At 35.0% G+C, this 12883-nt stretch overlaps 1 protein-coding gene across 1 annotated transcript; it reads right to left on the reverse strand.

Annotated features, from left to right (window-relative positions):
• Positions 1-4775: 4775 nt before the first annotated feature.
• LOC128997648 (ribosome-binding protein 1-like) lies at positions 4776-5763 on the reverse strand. The gene is made up of 3 exons (XM_054423286.1): positions 5693-5763; positions 5416-5483; positions 4776-5182 (listed from the first exon to the last, which is right to left on the reverse strand). The coding sequence occupies exons 1-3, from the start codon at positions 5761-5763 to the stop codon at positions 4776-4778; spliced, it is 546 nt and encodes a 181-aa protein (XP_054279261.1).
• Between the last annotated feature and the right edge of the window lie 7120 nt (positions 5764-12883).

Raw genomic sequence — 12883 nt, forward strand, 5'->3', positions numbered from 1 at the left:
AATTAAACTGAGAATAATTGATACACACAAAATAGAGAGTAAAACTATACAACCAATATAGAATATTGGACCATGGAAATTAACGGTATGCTTTTGTATAACATTGCAACCAATCTATTGTGGACACTATGTATAATGTTTGTAAGGGGATGGAAAATCATATTTGCTTTAATGGTGGAAATTACAGCGATATATATTTTAAATAACTTCTTGATCAGCATTGCACGTGTTATTAAATTTACGAAAAGTAAATAAAGATACGTCTTATAACACTTAAAACATATATTTACGCTTATACTGTTACTCACAAGACTGTAAGTGGTGATCGATTTCGATTGGACACTCCAATCATCATCAGACCCAATAAGCGAATATTTTTTAAGTAAAATTAAAAAGCTTTAGCTAAACGATATCAACAATATTGATAAATGTGAATTAGTAAACAACGTTAGGAGACAAATAGTTTTAAAATTATATTAAAATTCATTTTCATGTGTTTTGTTAACTATAGGAATAATATTGCAAAACATAATCAAGCGATATGTTTGTAGGAGTAAATGTTGTTTGAGGTCAGCCCTCTCTCCATCGACAAAATAGAGAAATCTTTCAACTTACTTCTAAGTTTATAAAGGAAGTGGTGAATTCAAAATGTTTGCCTCTGTTAGTTTGGTTTGGTAACAAAACTTTATAGGCCTACCTTTTACTTCAAAGTTTAGGCTCCTTTGAGGGTTTTGTATAGAATCCATGCTCCAATCCCATCTGATAAATATTTTAAGGTGATTTCATCCGTTACACTAAGCACATAAAAGAACACCACACGTATTATGCTGTTAAAACTTTTTAAGGCTTTTGTATTTTAAGGATTAGTAGAAGAATTGCTTATTGTATTAGTGTTAATGTTGGTAACACTAACATTTCATAGTATGAATAAATGTTCGTACCTAGGGCTGAAATAAGGGTTTGCCGGCTTGAAATCATTTTCCAAGCTCTCGACTGTACTAACGATCGAGATCGAGAGCTGCATAGACCTTTCGGCCAGTGGTACTATAGCAGTACTAGAGTTCACTGTAACTCCCCACTTATTAATTTACTGTGAGTCCTAACATTTACCGTTAAAAGCAAGTTCTTGTTGAAATTAATACAAACTGTCAAGAAGGATTTTCCATTGTATCGTTCTGTCCTATAATATGATTTGCTTTATCTTAAAAACTAATTGACAGCTGCAAGAGACATCTGCTTCATTTGTCTCTGCTTCTTTATTTTGCACTATATTGTTTTCCTACCTCTTAATTACCACAGAAAATATACTACTTAGCTACTTAATTGTACCTTTTGCTGTTTTCGGGGTTATAGTTTGGTTTGTTTTAAAAATATTGCTAAGTTATAATAAACTTAATGTAGAGATTAAAACAAAGAGGGGGGAAGTAAAAGAAAATGATCAAATTGTGTCCACTAATCACTAATTCCTGGACGATTTACCCTTTAATTTACAACGTTAAAGTAATTCAATATAGGTACATATCAGCAATTGTATGTTCAATTGTTGGCAAAAATAAATACTGAGGTATAAATTCGATTAGCCATTTCAATCAAAGTAGGATTGAAATAACTAACTTAGGACTTTTTTCACAAAAGTCAACACATTCAAGTAGAGCAGTGTAGGGCCTTGACAGAAGGCAATAATAGTTCGTCTTCACAATTCTCACATTTAGGCTTGGTAAATTACCTCTTACATTCGCATAGATGAGAGGTTTTACTTAGGTTTTACATGGTTTTACTTACCCTTGGCCCTTTTTGGCCCTTTACCCTTTTTAGCCCTTGGCCATTTTTGTCCTTTGCTCTTTTTTGGCCCTTTGCCCTTTTTGCCCTTTACTCTTTTTGGCCATTTGCCCTTTTTTGCAATTGGCCCTTTTCTGGCCCTTTGACCTTTTTTTACCTCGGCCCTTTTTTGGTCCTTTGACATTTTTTACCCTTGGCCCTTTTTTGCCCATTGTTTTTTTTGGCCCTTTGTCCTTTTGTGCCCTTTGCCCTTTTTGGCCCTTTGCTCTTTTTTGCCCTTTGCCCTTTTTTGTCCTTGCCCCTTTTTGGCCCCTTGCCCTTTTTGGCCCTTTGCCCTTTTTTCCCTTTGCTCTTTTTGGCCCTTTGCCCTTTTGGCTCTTTGCCCTTTTTGGTCCTTTGTTCTTTTTGGCCCTTTGCCTTTTTGGCCTTTGGCCCTTTTTGGCCCTTTACCCTTTTTTTCCCTTGGCCCTTTTTATAACTTTTCCCTTTTTTTAACTTGTCCCTCTGGGCCCTTTGCCCTTTTTTGGCCCTTTACCCTTTTTTTACCTCGACCCTTTTTTGGCCCTTTGTAATTTTTACCCTTGGCCCTTTTTTGCCCATTGCTCTTTTTGGCCCTTTGTCCTTTTTGCCCTTGGCCCTTTTTGGCCCTTTGCCATTTTTAGCCCTTTACTATTTTTCGCCCATTGCCCTTTTTTGCCCTTGGCCCTTTTTGTCCTTGGCCCTTTTTTTGCCCTTGGCTTTGGCCCTTTGCCATTTTTAGCCCTTTGCTCTTAATGGCCCTTTGCCTTTATTGTCCTTGGCCCTTTTTGGCCCTTTGCCTTTTTTGCCCTTGGCCCTTTTTGGCCCTTTGCCCTTTTTTGTCTATGGCCCTTTTTGGCTCTTTGCCCTTTTTGGCCCTTTGCTCTTTTTTGAACTTTGCCCTTTTTTGTCCGTGGCTCTTTTTGGCCCTTTGCCCTTTGCCCTTTTTTGCCTTTTGCCCTTTTTTGTCCTTTGCTCTTTTTGGCCCTTTGTCTTTTTTGCCCTTGGCCCTTTTCGGCCCTTTGCCCTATTTTGCTCTTTGCCCTTTTTTGCCCTTTATGGCCCTTTGCCCTTTTTTGCCTTGGCCCTTTTTGGCCCTTTGCCCTTTGCTCTTATTGGCCCTTTGCCTTTTTTGTCTTTGGCCCTTTTTGGCTCTTTGCCCTTTTTGGCCCTTTGCTCTTTTTTGCCCTTTGCCGTTTTTTGTCCCTGGCCCTTTTTGGCCCTTTGCCCTTTTTTGCCCTTTATGGCCCTTTGCCCTTTTTTGCCTTGGCCCTTTTTGGCCCTTTGCCCTTTTTGCCCTTTGCTCTTATTGGCCCTTTGCCTTTTTTGTCTTTGGCCCTTTTTGGCCCTTTACCTTTTTTGCCCTTGGCCCTTTTTGGCCCTTTGCCCTTTTTTGCCCTTTACTCGTTTTGGCCATTTGCCTTTTTTGCAATTGGCTCTTTTTTGGCCCTTTATCCTTTTTAGCCCTTTGCTCTTAATGGCCCTTTGCCTTTTTTGTCCTTGGCCCCTTTTGGCCCTTTGCTCTTTTTTGCCCTTTGCCCTTTTTTGTCCCTGGCTCTTTTTGGCCCTTTGCCCTTTTATGCCCTTTGCCCTTTTATGCCCTTTGCTCTTTTTGGCCCTTTGTCTTTTTTTCCCTTTGCCCTTTTTTGCTCTTTGCTCTTTTTTGCCCTTTATGGCCCTTTGCCCTTTTTGCCTTGGCCCTTTTTGGCCCTTTGCCTTTTTTTAACTTGGCTCTTATTGGCCCTTTGCCCTTTTTGCCCTTTGCTCTTATTGGCCCTTTGCTTTTTTTGTCTTTGGCCCTTTTTGGCCCTTTGCCCTTTTTTGCCCTTTACTCTTTTTGGCCCTTTGCCCTTTTGGTTCTTTGCCTTTTTTGGTCCTTTGCTCTTTTTGGCCCTTTGCCTTTTTGGCCTTTGGCCCTTTTTGGCCCTTTACCATTTTTTTGCCCTTGGCCCTTTTTGTAACTTTTCCCTTTTTTTAACTTGTCCCTCTGGGCCCTTTGCCCTTTTTTGCCCTTTACTCTGTTTTGCCATTTGCCCTTTTTTGCAATTGGCCCTTTTTTGGCCCTTTACCCTTTTTTTACCTCGACCCTTTTTTGGCCCTTTGACATTTTTACCCTTGGCCCTTTTTTGCCATTGCTCTTTTTGGCCCATTGTCCTTTTTGCCCTTGGCCTTTTTTGGCCCTTTGCCATTTTTAGCCCTTTGCTATTTTGCCCTTTGCCCTTTTTTGCCCTTTGCCCTTTTTTGTCCTTGGCCCTTTTTGTCCTTGGCCCTTTTTGGCCCATTGCCCTTTTTTGCCCTTGGCTTTGGCCCTTTGCCATTTTTAGCCCTTTGCTCTTAATGGCCCTTTGCCTTTTTTGTCCTTGGCCCTTTTTGGCCCTTTGCCTTTTTTGCCCTTGGCCCTTTTTGGCCCTTTGCCCTTTTTTGCCTTTGGCCCTTTTTGGCTCTTTGCCCTTTTTGGCCCTTTGCTCTTTTTTGCCCTTGGCCCTTTTTTGCCCTTTGCCCTTTTTTGCTCTTTACTCGTTTTAGCCATTTGCCTTTTTTGGCCCTTTGCCATTTTTAGCCCTTTGCTCTTAATGGCCCCTTGCCTTTTTTGTCCTTGGCCCTTTTTGGCCCTTTGCCCTTTTTGTCCTAGGCCCTTTTTGGCCCTTTGCTCTTTTTGGCCCTTTGTCTTTTTTTCCCTTGGCCCTTTTTGGCCCTTTGCCCTTTTTTGCTCTTTGCTCATTTTTGCCCTTTATAGCCCTTTGCCCTTTTATGCCCTTTGCCCTTTTTTGCCCTTTGCTCTTTTTGGCCCTTTGTCTTTTTTTCCCTTGGCCCTTTTTGGCCCTTTGCCCTTTTTTGCTCCTTGCTCATTTTTGCCCTTTTTTCCTTGGCCATAATGAGATATTATTAAGATAAGACATAAGATAAGATATTAACATAAGATATTAAATAAACATAATTTTGGCCCTTTGACATTTTTTACCCTTGGCCCTTTTTTGCTAATTGCTCTTTTTGGCTCTTTGTCCTTTTTTGCCCTTTGCCCTTTTTGTCCTTTGCTCTTTTTGGCCCTTTGTCTTTTTTGCCCTTGGCCCTTTTTGGCCCTTTTCCATTTTTAGCCCTTTGCTCTTTTTGGCCCTTTTCCTTTTTTGTCCTTGGCCCTTTTTGGCTCTTTGCCTTTTTTGCCCTTGGCCTTTTTTGGCCCTTTTTTGTCCTTGGCCCTTTTTTGTCCCTGGCCCTTTTTGGCCTTTTGCCCTTATTGGCCCTTTGCCCTTTTTTGCCCTCTGCCCTTTATTGCCCTTTGCTATTTTTGGCCCTTTGCCCTTTTTCGCTCTTTGCTCGTTTTCGCCCTTAATGACCCTTTGCCCTTTTTTTGCCTGGCCCTTTTTGGTCCTTTGCCCTTTTTTAACTTAGCCCTTTTTGGCCCTTTGCCCTTTTGCCCTTTGCTCTTTTTGGCCCTTTGCCTTTTTTGTCCTTGGCCCTTTTTGGCCCTTTGCCTTTTTTGCCCTTGGCCCTTTTTGGCCCTTTGCCTTTTTTTGCCCTTTACTCTTTTAGGCCATTTGCCTTTTTTCAAATTGGCCCTTTTTTGGCCCTATGACATTTTTTGCCCTCGGCCCTTTTTTGTCCTCGGCCCTTTTTTGCCCTTTGCTCTTTTTGGTCCTTTGTCCTTTTTGGCCCTTTGCCCTTTTTGCCCTTTTAGGCCCTTTGTCCTTTGCCATTTTTAGCTCTTTGTTCTTTTTGGCCCTTTGCCTTTTTTGTCCTTGGCCCTTTTTGGCCCTTTGCCTTTTTTGCCCTTGGCCCTTTTTGGCCCTTTGCTCTTTTTGACCCTTTGCCCTTTTTTTAAATTTACCCTTTTTTGGCCCTTTTTTCTTTTTTGCCCTTGGGTCATTTAATCCCTTGGTCCTTTGACATTTTTTACCCTTGGCCCTTTTTGGCCCTTTGCTCTTTTTGGCCCTTCGTCCTTTTTTGCCCTTGGCCCTTTTTGGCCATTGGGTCTTTTTAGCCCTTGTCTCTTTGCCATTTTTTTAACTTGGCCCTCTTGGCCCTTTGCCCTTTTAGGCCCTTTGCCTTTTGCCATTTTTAGCCCTTTGCAGTTAAGAAAAAAATCAATAAAAATTTCAAAAAAATTGTTGCAAAAGTATTAAATAGTTTAATGAAGTGAGACAAAACCTAATTACCAAAGCACATGTAACTCTATAATGTCATATAGTTTTTAAGATATTAAAAAAACATAACTCACTGTATAACTATTATTAATTGACCACATTTTACATTGAACACAAGCGTACGATATTTCAACTAGTAAAACTAAGTAAAACCTCTCATCTATGCAAACGTTAGAGGTAATTTACCAAGGCTAAATGTGAGAATTGTGAAGAAGAACTGTTATTGCCTTCTGTCAAGCTCTATACTGCTCTACTTGAATGTGTTGACTTTTGTGACAAAAACTTACTTGGATTGAAATAACTAATCGAATTTATATCTCAGTGTAGTTATTTTAGCCTACAATTGAACATACAATTGCTGATATTTTCCTACATTGAATTACATTAACGTTGTAAATTAAAGGGTAAATCGTCCAGGAATTATTGGATTCGTTAACAAAATTTGATTGCTTTTACTTCCCCCTGATTGTTTTACTCTCTACATTACGTTTATTATAACTTAGCAATATACAAATTCAAACTATATTTAAAACTAAATGTAAAAATAATTGTCACGAAAAACAGCGAAAGGTACAATTAAATAGCTAAGTAATTAAGAGGTAGGAAAACAATATAGTGCAAAATAAAGAAGCAGAGACAAATGAAGCAGATGTCTCTTGCAGCTGTCAATTAGTTTTTAAGATAAAGCAAATCATATTATAGGACAGAACGATACAATGGAAAATCCTTCTTGACAGTTTGTATTAATTTCATCATTTAACTAATACATTCATGAAATCTATTCCTACCCAACAAAATATCTTTTAGAACGAAGTAGCTCTTATAAAAGGTTGAACTGTAACTAGTAAAATGTCATAAACACAGTTAATATAAATAAATATTAAGAACAACTGTAATAACAGAGAGGAGAACATGGACATAAAGTGTAATGAAAATATTTTTAAAACGTCTTAAATATATTTTTGTTAATTTATTTTTGATCCTTGTTAAGTAGTTGGCTATGAACTTCATCGTTCTCCAAAATTTTAAGCTAATATTGATTTCGAAAAATTGGGGTTTAACTAGTTGTTTCTTTCTTCTAAGTACGATGATTATGAATGCATCTATCGAAATTAAATGGTATACAAATATACATATCAAGGTCCTATTGTTTATTAATAAAGGTTTTGTTTTTTTACTTTATTTTATTGGAGTAATTTTTCCACTATGAAAGCGGTATTTAAAAATCCCCACAATGAAAACTACATAATACAGTTTAAAGTATTACAAATTAACATTACTGCTTACCGAACACTGCTCCATATTATATTTCAAACTCGCATAGGTTCTTATTGCAATTGAAATTGGTAAAAGGAAGTTTTTAAAACACTTATCATTAAATATTATTCATGATAAATATTATTATTGTCCAAGGCAATGTGCAAATGATAATAAATACCCCAAGAGGTTAACCACTATCTAATAACCAAACATTGTAATGTTAGTCTATAATCAAGATTTACTGGGGAAGCAGTACTTGGTATTGAAGAAATTTCTGATTTTAAGACCAAATTTCACTTTATAGAGTTTTTATTTCCCAATTTTGGCGAGTGTTTTTTACCATTTTTCTTCTTGGTAAAGTATACCATTATTCCACTGATTTTGCTTCGTCGGAATAATCGTAAAGTGCCAAAATGCTTCTAATTGGATTCGGAAAGTTAATCCGTTCTATACTGTGGACTGGCAATAAATGAATTAGTCGATGCTCCAGAGACTGCGGTAAACTGGACTAAATGAGAAAAGTTCTGTTGTTTATTAGTCAACTTGATAACTAATAGTGATTCCTTATCTTCTGTGTTCGAAGAGAGGGTAGTTTGAAGGATTTCCAGAGTAATTAACATCACCTTCTATGAAAGACATTTTTTCAAACTGTTAAGGAATGTTTATATAACTGTAGGCCTAAAATTAAGTATCTGAGCCAAGTATTGCCCATTTCTTCTTGTGGTTTTAGTATTTAATTTTTTTGTGAAACTTTTATTACATTTGACTTTGACCTGATAGCACGAAAATAATGCATCTTAAGAAAATATATACAGTATAATAAAGAATGTTATACTGTATGTCAAAACCGAGTCTTCCTTAGAAGGCATTAGCCAATATACAAGGGACAAAGCTATTTCCATCAGACGTATTTACCACGTATTAGAAGTTTCAATTTTTTTTTCTTCAACGGTAATTGTTAAATTGAAAATTAATTTTTTACATCGTCTCCGTAGAACTATTCCTCCAACTGTTTTTGAAGGTTTATTTATTTTATACTAAAGAACTGTGAGGTTTCTTTAAGAGAATTTAATTTTTAAAAGTGTATAAGAGCCCTATATAAATGGTTCCTTCTGTAATCTTGGTTTTGGTTATGAGTTATCTTGCAAACTATAAACTTAAATTTCTAGTTGTTTACAAGTAAAATAAAATTGCAACTGGTTTTGGGGGAGTTAGATAAACATAATCACCTAGTACTATTCCACCAGAAACTGAAAACGTTTTTTTTTCAGCGAGTAAGGAATACAATTCCTTGCTATATAGGAGGAAGGCATATTTGATATTCCCTGCTCGCTGTTTTCTTCTACAAGTTTGATCTCTATAAAGGATGCATAATACAATATAAACTTATTTCATATAAACAAAATACTCAAAACATGTAACAACGTAAATTTATAAATAATATTTACTCGATGAAAGTTAAGTCCAATACATGTATTTTATAATAAATATATTTTAATAACAGATTATATATAACGTTTTTAAATATATATATTTTATTAACCTACGCTTTTTGATGAGTAATAAAATGTTAATCTTCCCTAGTATTCTAATTTGTTCCCTGTAAATCTTCTAATACGTCTCGTGTATCGACGAGGTGGTAAGGTGAAGGTTTATGTATTTATTACGACTTTGCAGCAGCCTTCAATGCCGGATATTACATGGTAAAATTGAACCTGTAATATCCTACGATAACCTATATACACCCGTATATATGTTTCCAAAACTACACTGCTGATAATGATAAAGCCAATGTATTTACCTGCTTAAAAATGTATTTTGAAACGTTAGTATAGCTCAAGAGGGTCAAAATAATTCAAATTTAATGAAAAATAATTTAAATATAACTCATTTAATAATGAAATCAAATCACTGATGAGATCTAATAGGAAAGGGTTAAGCCTACAGGTATACGTATGTTTTCAATCACATACGTAGAAGGACTCAAGTAATTCTCAACCGGGGCACATGAAAAGAGCCCGAAATCTTAAACCTCAAAAAGGTTCACTAATCTTAAGCATGGAAAGAGCCCGGGTCTCCACAGGTACCTGAGGAGGAGGACGCTGACTCTTGTTCTGAAATAGTGTTGTGTTTGGTTGGGTTGGGTTAGGTTAGGGTAGGTAAACAGACTATATCTTTTAGTAATGTAAATATCTTTTAATAATATATAGATTTTAATAATGTATCTTTTAACAGTGTATCTTTTAACATTACGGAAAGTAAATAAAGATACGTCTTATAACACTTAAAACATATATTTACGCTTATACTGTTACTCACAAGACGGTAAATATACAAAAGATGGTAAGTGGTACCATTACTTTTAATATTGTAAACAAATACATGTTTTTCAACTGTGTTATTGGTTCTTTCTCCTTTGAAGACTCGTGAAAGTTTAGGAAGAGCCCGGGCTCTTTTCGCACCGTCTTGGGGAGGACCTTGGAGGTCCGGGCGCTTTTCAAGCGTCTGCCTGAGTTTTAGGCTCTTTTCATGTGCGCCCCTTCTCAACCTGATAGAACAAAATAATTGGCCGTAATCAAGGATATACCCTGTAGCATTGAATAGATTTCAGAAGATTTTCAAAAGATTATGCTTTAATTGTGTTTTTATGACCAAAACGTTTTAATCATTATTAAAACAGTATTACTTGTTTACAAACGATATTAATATATCAAGGGAACTTTTGTAAGACGTCGTAAGGATTGTGATGTAAATAACTTCGAAAAGTGACAAAGTAATCTCTACGTAAGGTGGAGTTGTTGAACGTTTATTTTGAAAGTGACTTATTTGATTAAACATCTTAGTAAGGTTAAGAAAGTTAATCGACATTTGAATATGGCATCAATGTGTTTACATAATGAGGTTATGTATGCAAGTAAGGTATGCTGACGACCATATTCCTAAGCCTTATAGCGTAGTTGGTTTGGTTTTTATAAATGAAAATAAATTGAATATAAACATGTGTTATTTAAGGAAGCATAAACAAATAAGATAATACTAAACAACCCCCACTAAAAAAATTGTTTAAGTAACCATCTGGAGGACACTAAAATTTGTATGGATAAAATCTGTAAAATTTAAACAAAAATATCCCAATTTCACGTTTTAGTTTTTAACATAGCCCCAGTGTATTAAATATGTATTTATGTCCAAGTGTGGAAAGACTTTCGAACTGGCGATTAATGTACTTAGTTTAATCACATGATACCATTGTCTGCAGATACCCAACGTACATTCAGGTGTTCCTAGAAGGATGCAAACTTTCTTCATTTAACTTTTAAGGGAAATCTTGATGGAATCGACTGCTCCTCTTAGGTACACATAATTTGAAAACCCTTTTAGTACATCAGCCTTAAGCTGAAAAGTTTGAAATAAATGATTCTTGATTTTTCGTTACCAACTTTTTAAGTAAATGTGGTTATTCGATTTGCTTATTGTTATACCACATCACACGTTGAAAATAGTACATTTTGTTGTTGTTTTCTTTATAAACATAAATACTAGATTCACACTCATTGGTTACACAGTAATAGCTACACTAATGCAAATTCTACTCATCTCTTCTACCATTATCTTTATCTTCTGCCTTCAATTACTCAGCCGTTTATATTTCTAAATCTGTATATATACAAGGTAAAATTGAAATGTGTGTGAAAGTTCGTACTTGTTTAATAGCTTGAGGTATATTGTAGGGCCTCGTATATGAACAATGACAAATATGACAAAGTAATGATTCAAATTTAACACGGTAAAAATAATAATCGCTAATCGGGAGAGTTACTAAGCATTTTATAATTTTTTTATTAGTGGATTATCGGATAAAACAAGAGCAAATTAAACCTGAAGGTAGAAAACACTTCCTATCTCATTGATAATGTTTGCTTTTGTATTTAAACCGTCTTATATTTTCTTACATAGTATAACCTAAATATGTGTTCTTATTGTGTGTGGGAATATTAAAACCCTTTCAAAGTATTCTTATTAATTTTTTATATAAGAAATATAATTTGTATTTGTATAAGCAAACGGTCTTACTCAAGGTTTAGGGATTTCATTGAACGACGTTTAATGTTGATTATTTTGTGTGATTTGAGTTGTACAAAATGTATTTTGTAGTTTTGTATATGATGTTCTGTGTTTAGTGTGGATATTTAGCAAAAGATTTTCAAACCAAACATAATCTTACGAGTTTGTTCACACTTTCATAATATCGTTTAATAGGTATATTTTATCCTTAAATGTAGATTCTTGTTGATAGTTGTAACAGCAATACTGAATTCTTTATTTTCAATGTTTTTGGTATCAAAAGATGTAATAGATAGACCAGTATTACGTAGAAAATTGTGATTTCAAGGAAGATATTTAGCAGTATTATGGTGCCAGTGAATGAATATGAAAAAACATTATTATTTGATATAAATATTTTATAAAGTGTAGTAGTAAGGAACATCTGACGAAAAGCATACAATGCAAGTTATAAGTTTGTTAGAGAAAGATTGGAAGACAAAACCACTTAAAGATTAAATGTTTAAGTTTACCAAAGCACCAGGACTAGAAGTGGTCTGGTGGGAAATTGGAAATCGGGAAACACTCGATTTCAAAACTTATTCTTAGTCAAACTCGTATTGTATTGGTGCTTCCCTTAAAGGATTCCTTGTACGAGTCAAATGTTCCAATAAAAGAATAATATTTATCAATTACTGCTGTTGTTTAAAAATCAACTGAAATGAGGTTAACATTGCAAAAGCATTATTTGTCTATATACTCAAGAGTAATACTCAAATTTCTTCAAATAAAGAATTCAAAATCATATATTCTTTTTAAATCATTAATTCTTTTGTTAAAGTATAGTGCACAAGTGATTTAAACCCCGTTTCTTGACAGTATTATGTAAGAAGTTTCACGCAGCTTGAATATCTCCCCTGCTTAATATGTATGAGGGGAAGGAATGAACGAGAAACCCTTTTGTTGTGGTGATCTACCTGGGATAAAAGAGGGATGCTACTCAAGAAGATATTAAGGTGTTTAATTCAACGGGAGATTTAACTCTGCAGATTAGGGTGTATATTTCACTTTGTCCAACTTATATTTTTCTTTGGTTGATTTACGTTACATAGCTAAATAATTACGTAATTGTAACCTCGACTTATTCCATACAACATACTGAAAATGTCTATTTACAACCGATAGAATGAATAGAATGAATCACGGTAAAAAATGTATTTTCCAAATACAGTAATATTACATTTGAATGGGCTTATAGGCAAATTGTGCAAATATATTCAATCATATAATTGACTATGCAACAAATAATCAGTAACTAATGATACAATTGAAATATTTCAAACCAGTTCATTTTGGTACATAATATTTAGGCGATCATTATAAACTGGTATTCACCTAGACCTGCTATTAATTAAAGTTTTTTTTTTGTTTTACTTTGGTTGCTTTGTTTGATCAATTATTTTTATCAATGAAAGAATGCCAAAAACATTCGGTAAATTTTTAGTTTTTTCTACACAATATAGCATTTAAAACAATACCGCAGTTTTAAACAGCACTTACTTCATAAAAAACTATCAAACTTGTGCATTATATGGTTCTGGCCAAATGTTTGTATTGAATGTTCACAATCCTAACAAATA

The sequence above is a fragment of the Macrosteles quadrilineatus genome, unplaced genomic scaffold (genome assembly GCF_028750875.1).
Source record: "Macrosteles quadrilineatus isolate MER2022 unplaced genomic scaffold, UCM_ALF_1.0 Scaffold_6__1_contigs__length_79288215, whole genome shotgun sequence".
NCBI lineage: Eukaryota > Metazoa > Arthropoda > Insecta > Hemiptera > Cicadellidae > Macrosteles > Macrosteles quadrilineatus.

What these genes read in the sequence shown, in the direction of transcription:
- LOC128997648 (XM_054423286.1), bottom strand. Translation starts at nt 5,763, where the DNA reads ATGGCCAAAAAGGGCCAAGGGCAAAAAAGGACGAAGGGCCAAAAAGAG. An exon ending in AGGGCCAAAAAGGGCCAAGG is followed by an intron (nt 5,484 to 5,692) that starts GTAAAAAATGTC and finishes AAAATGGCAAAG; the next exon opens with GACAAAGGGCCTAAAAGGGC. An exon ending in AGGACCAAAAAGAGCAAAGG is followed by an intron (nt 5,183 to 5,415) that starts GCAAAAAAGGGC and finishes AAAAGGGCTAAG; the next exon opens with TTAAAAAAGGGCAAAGGACC.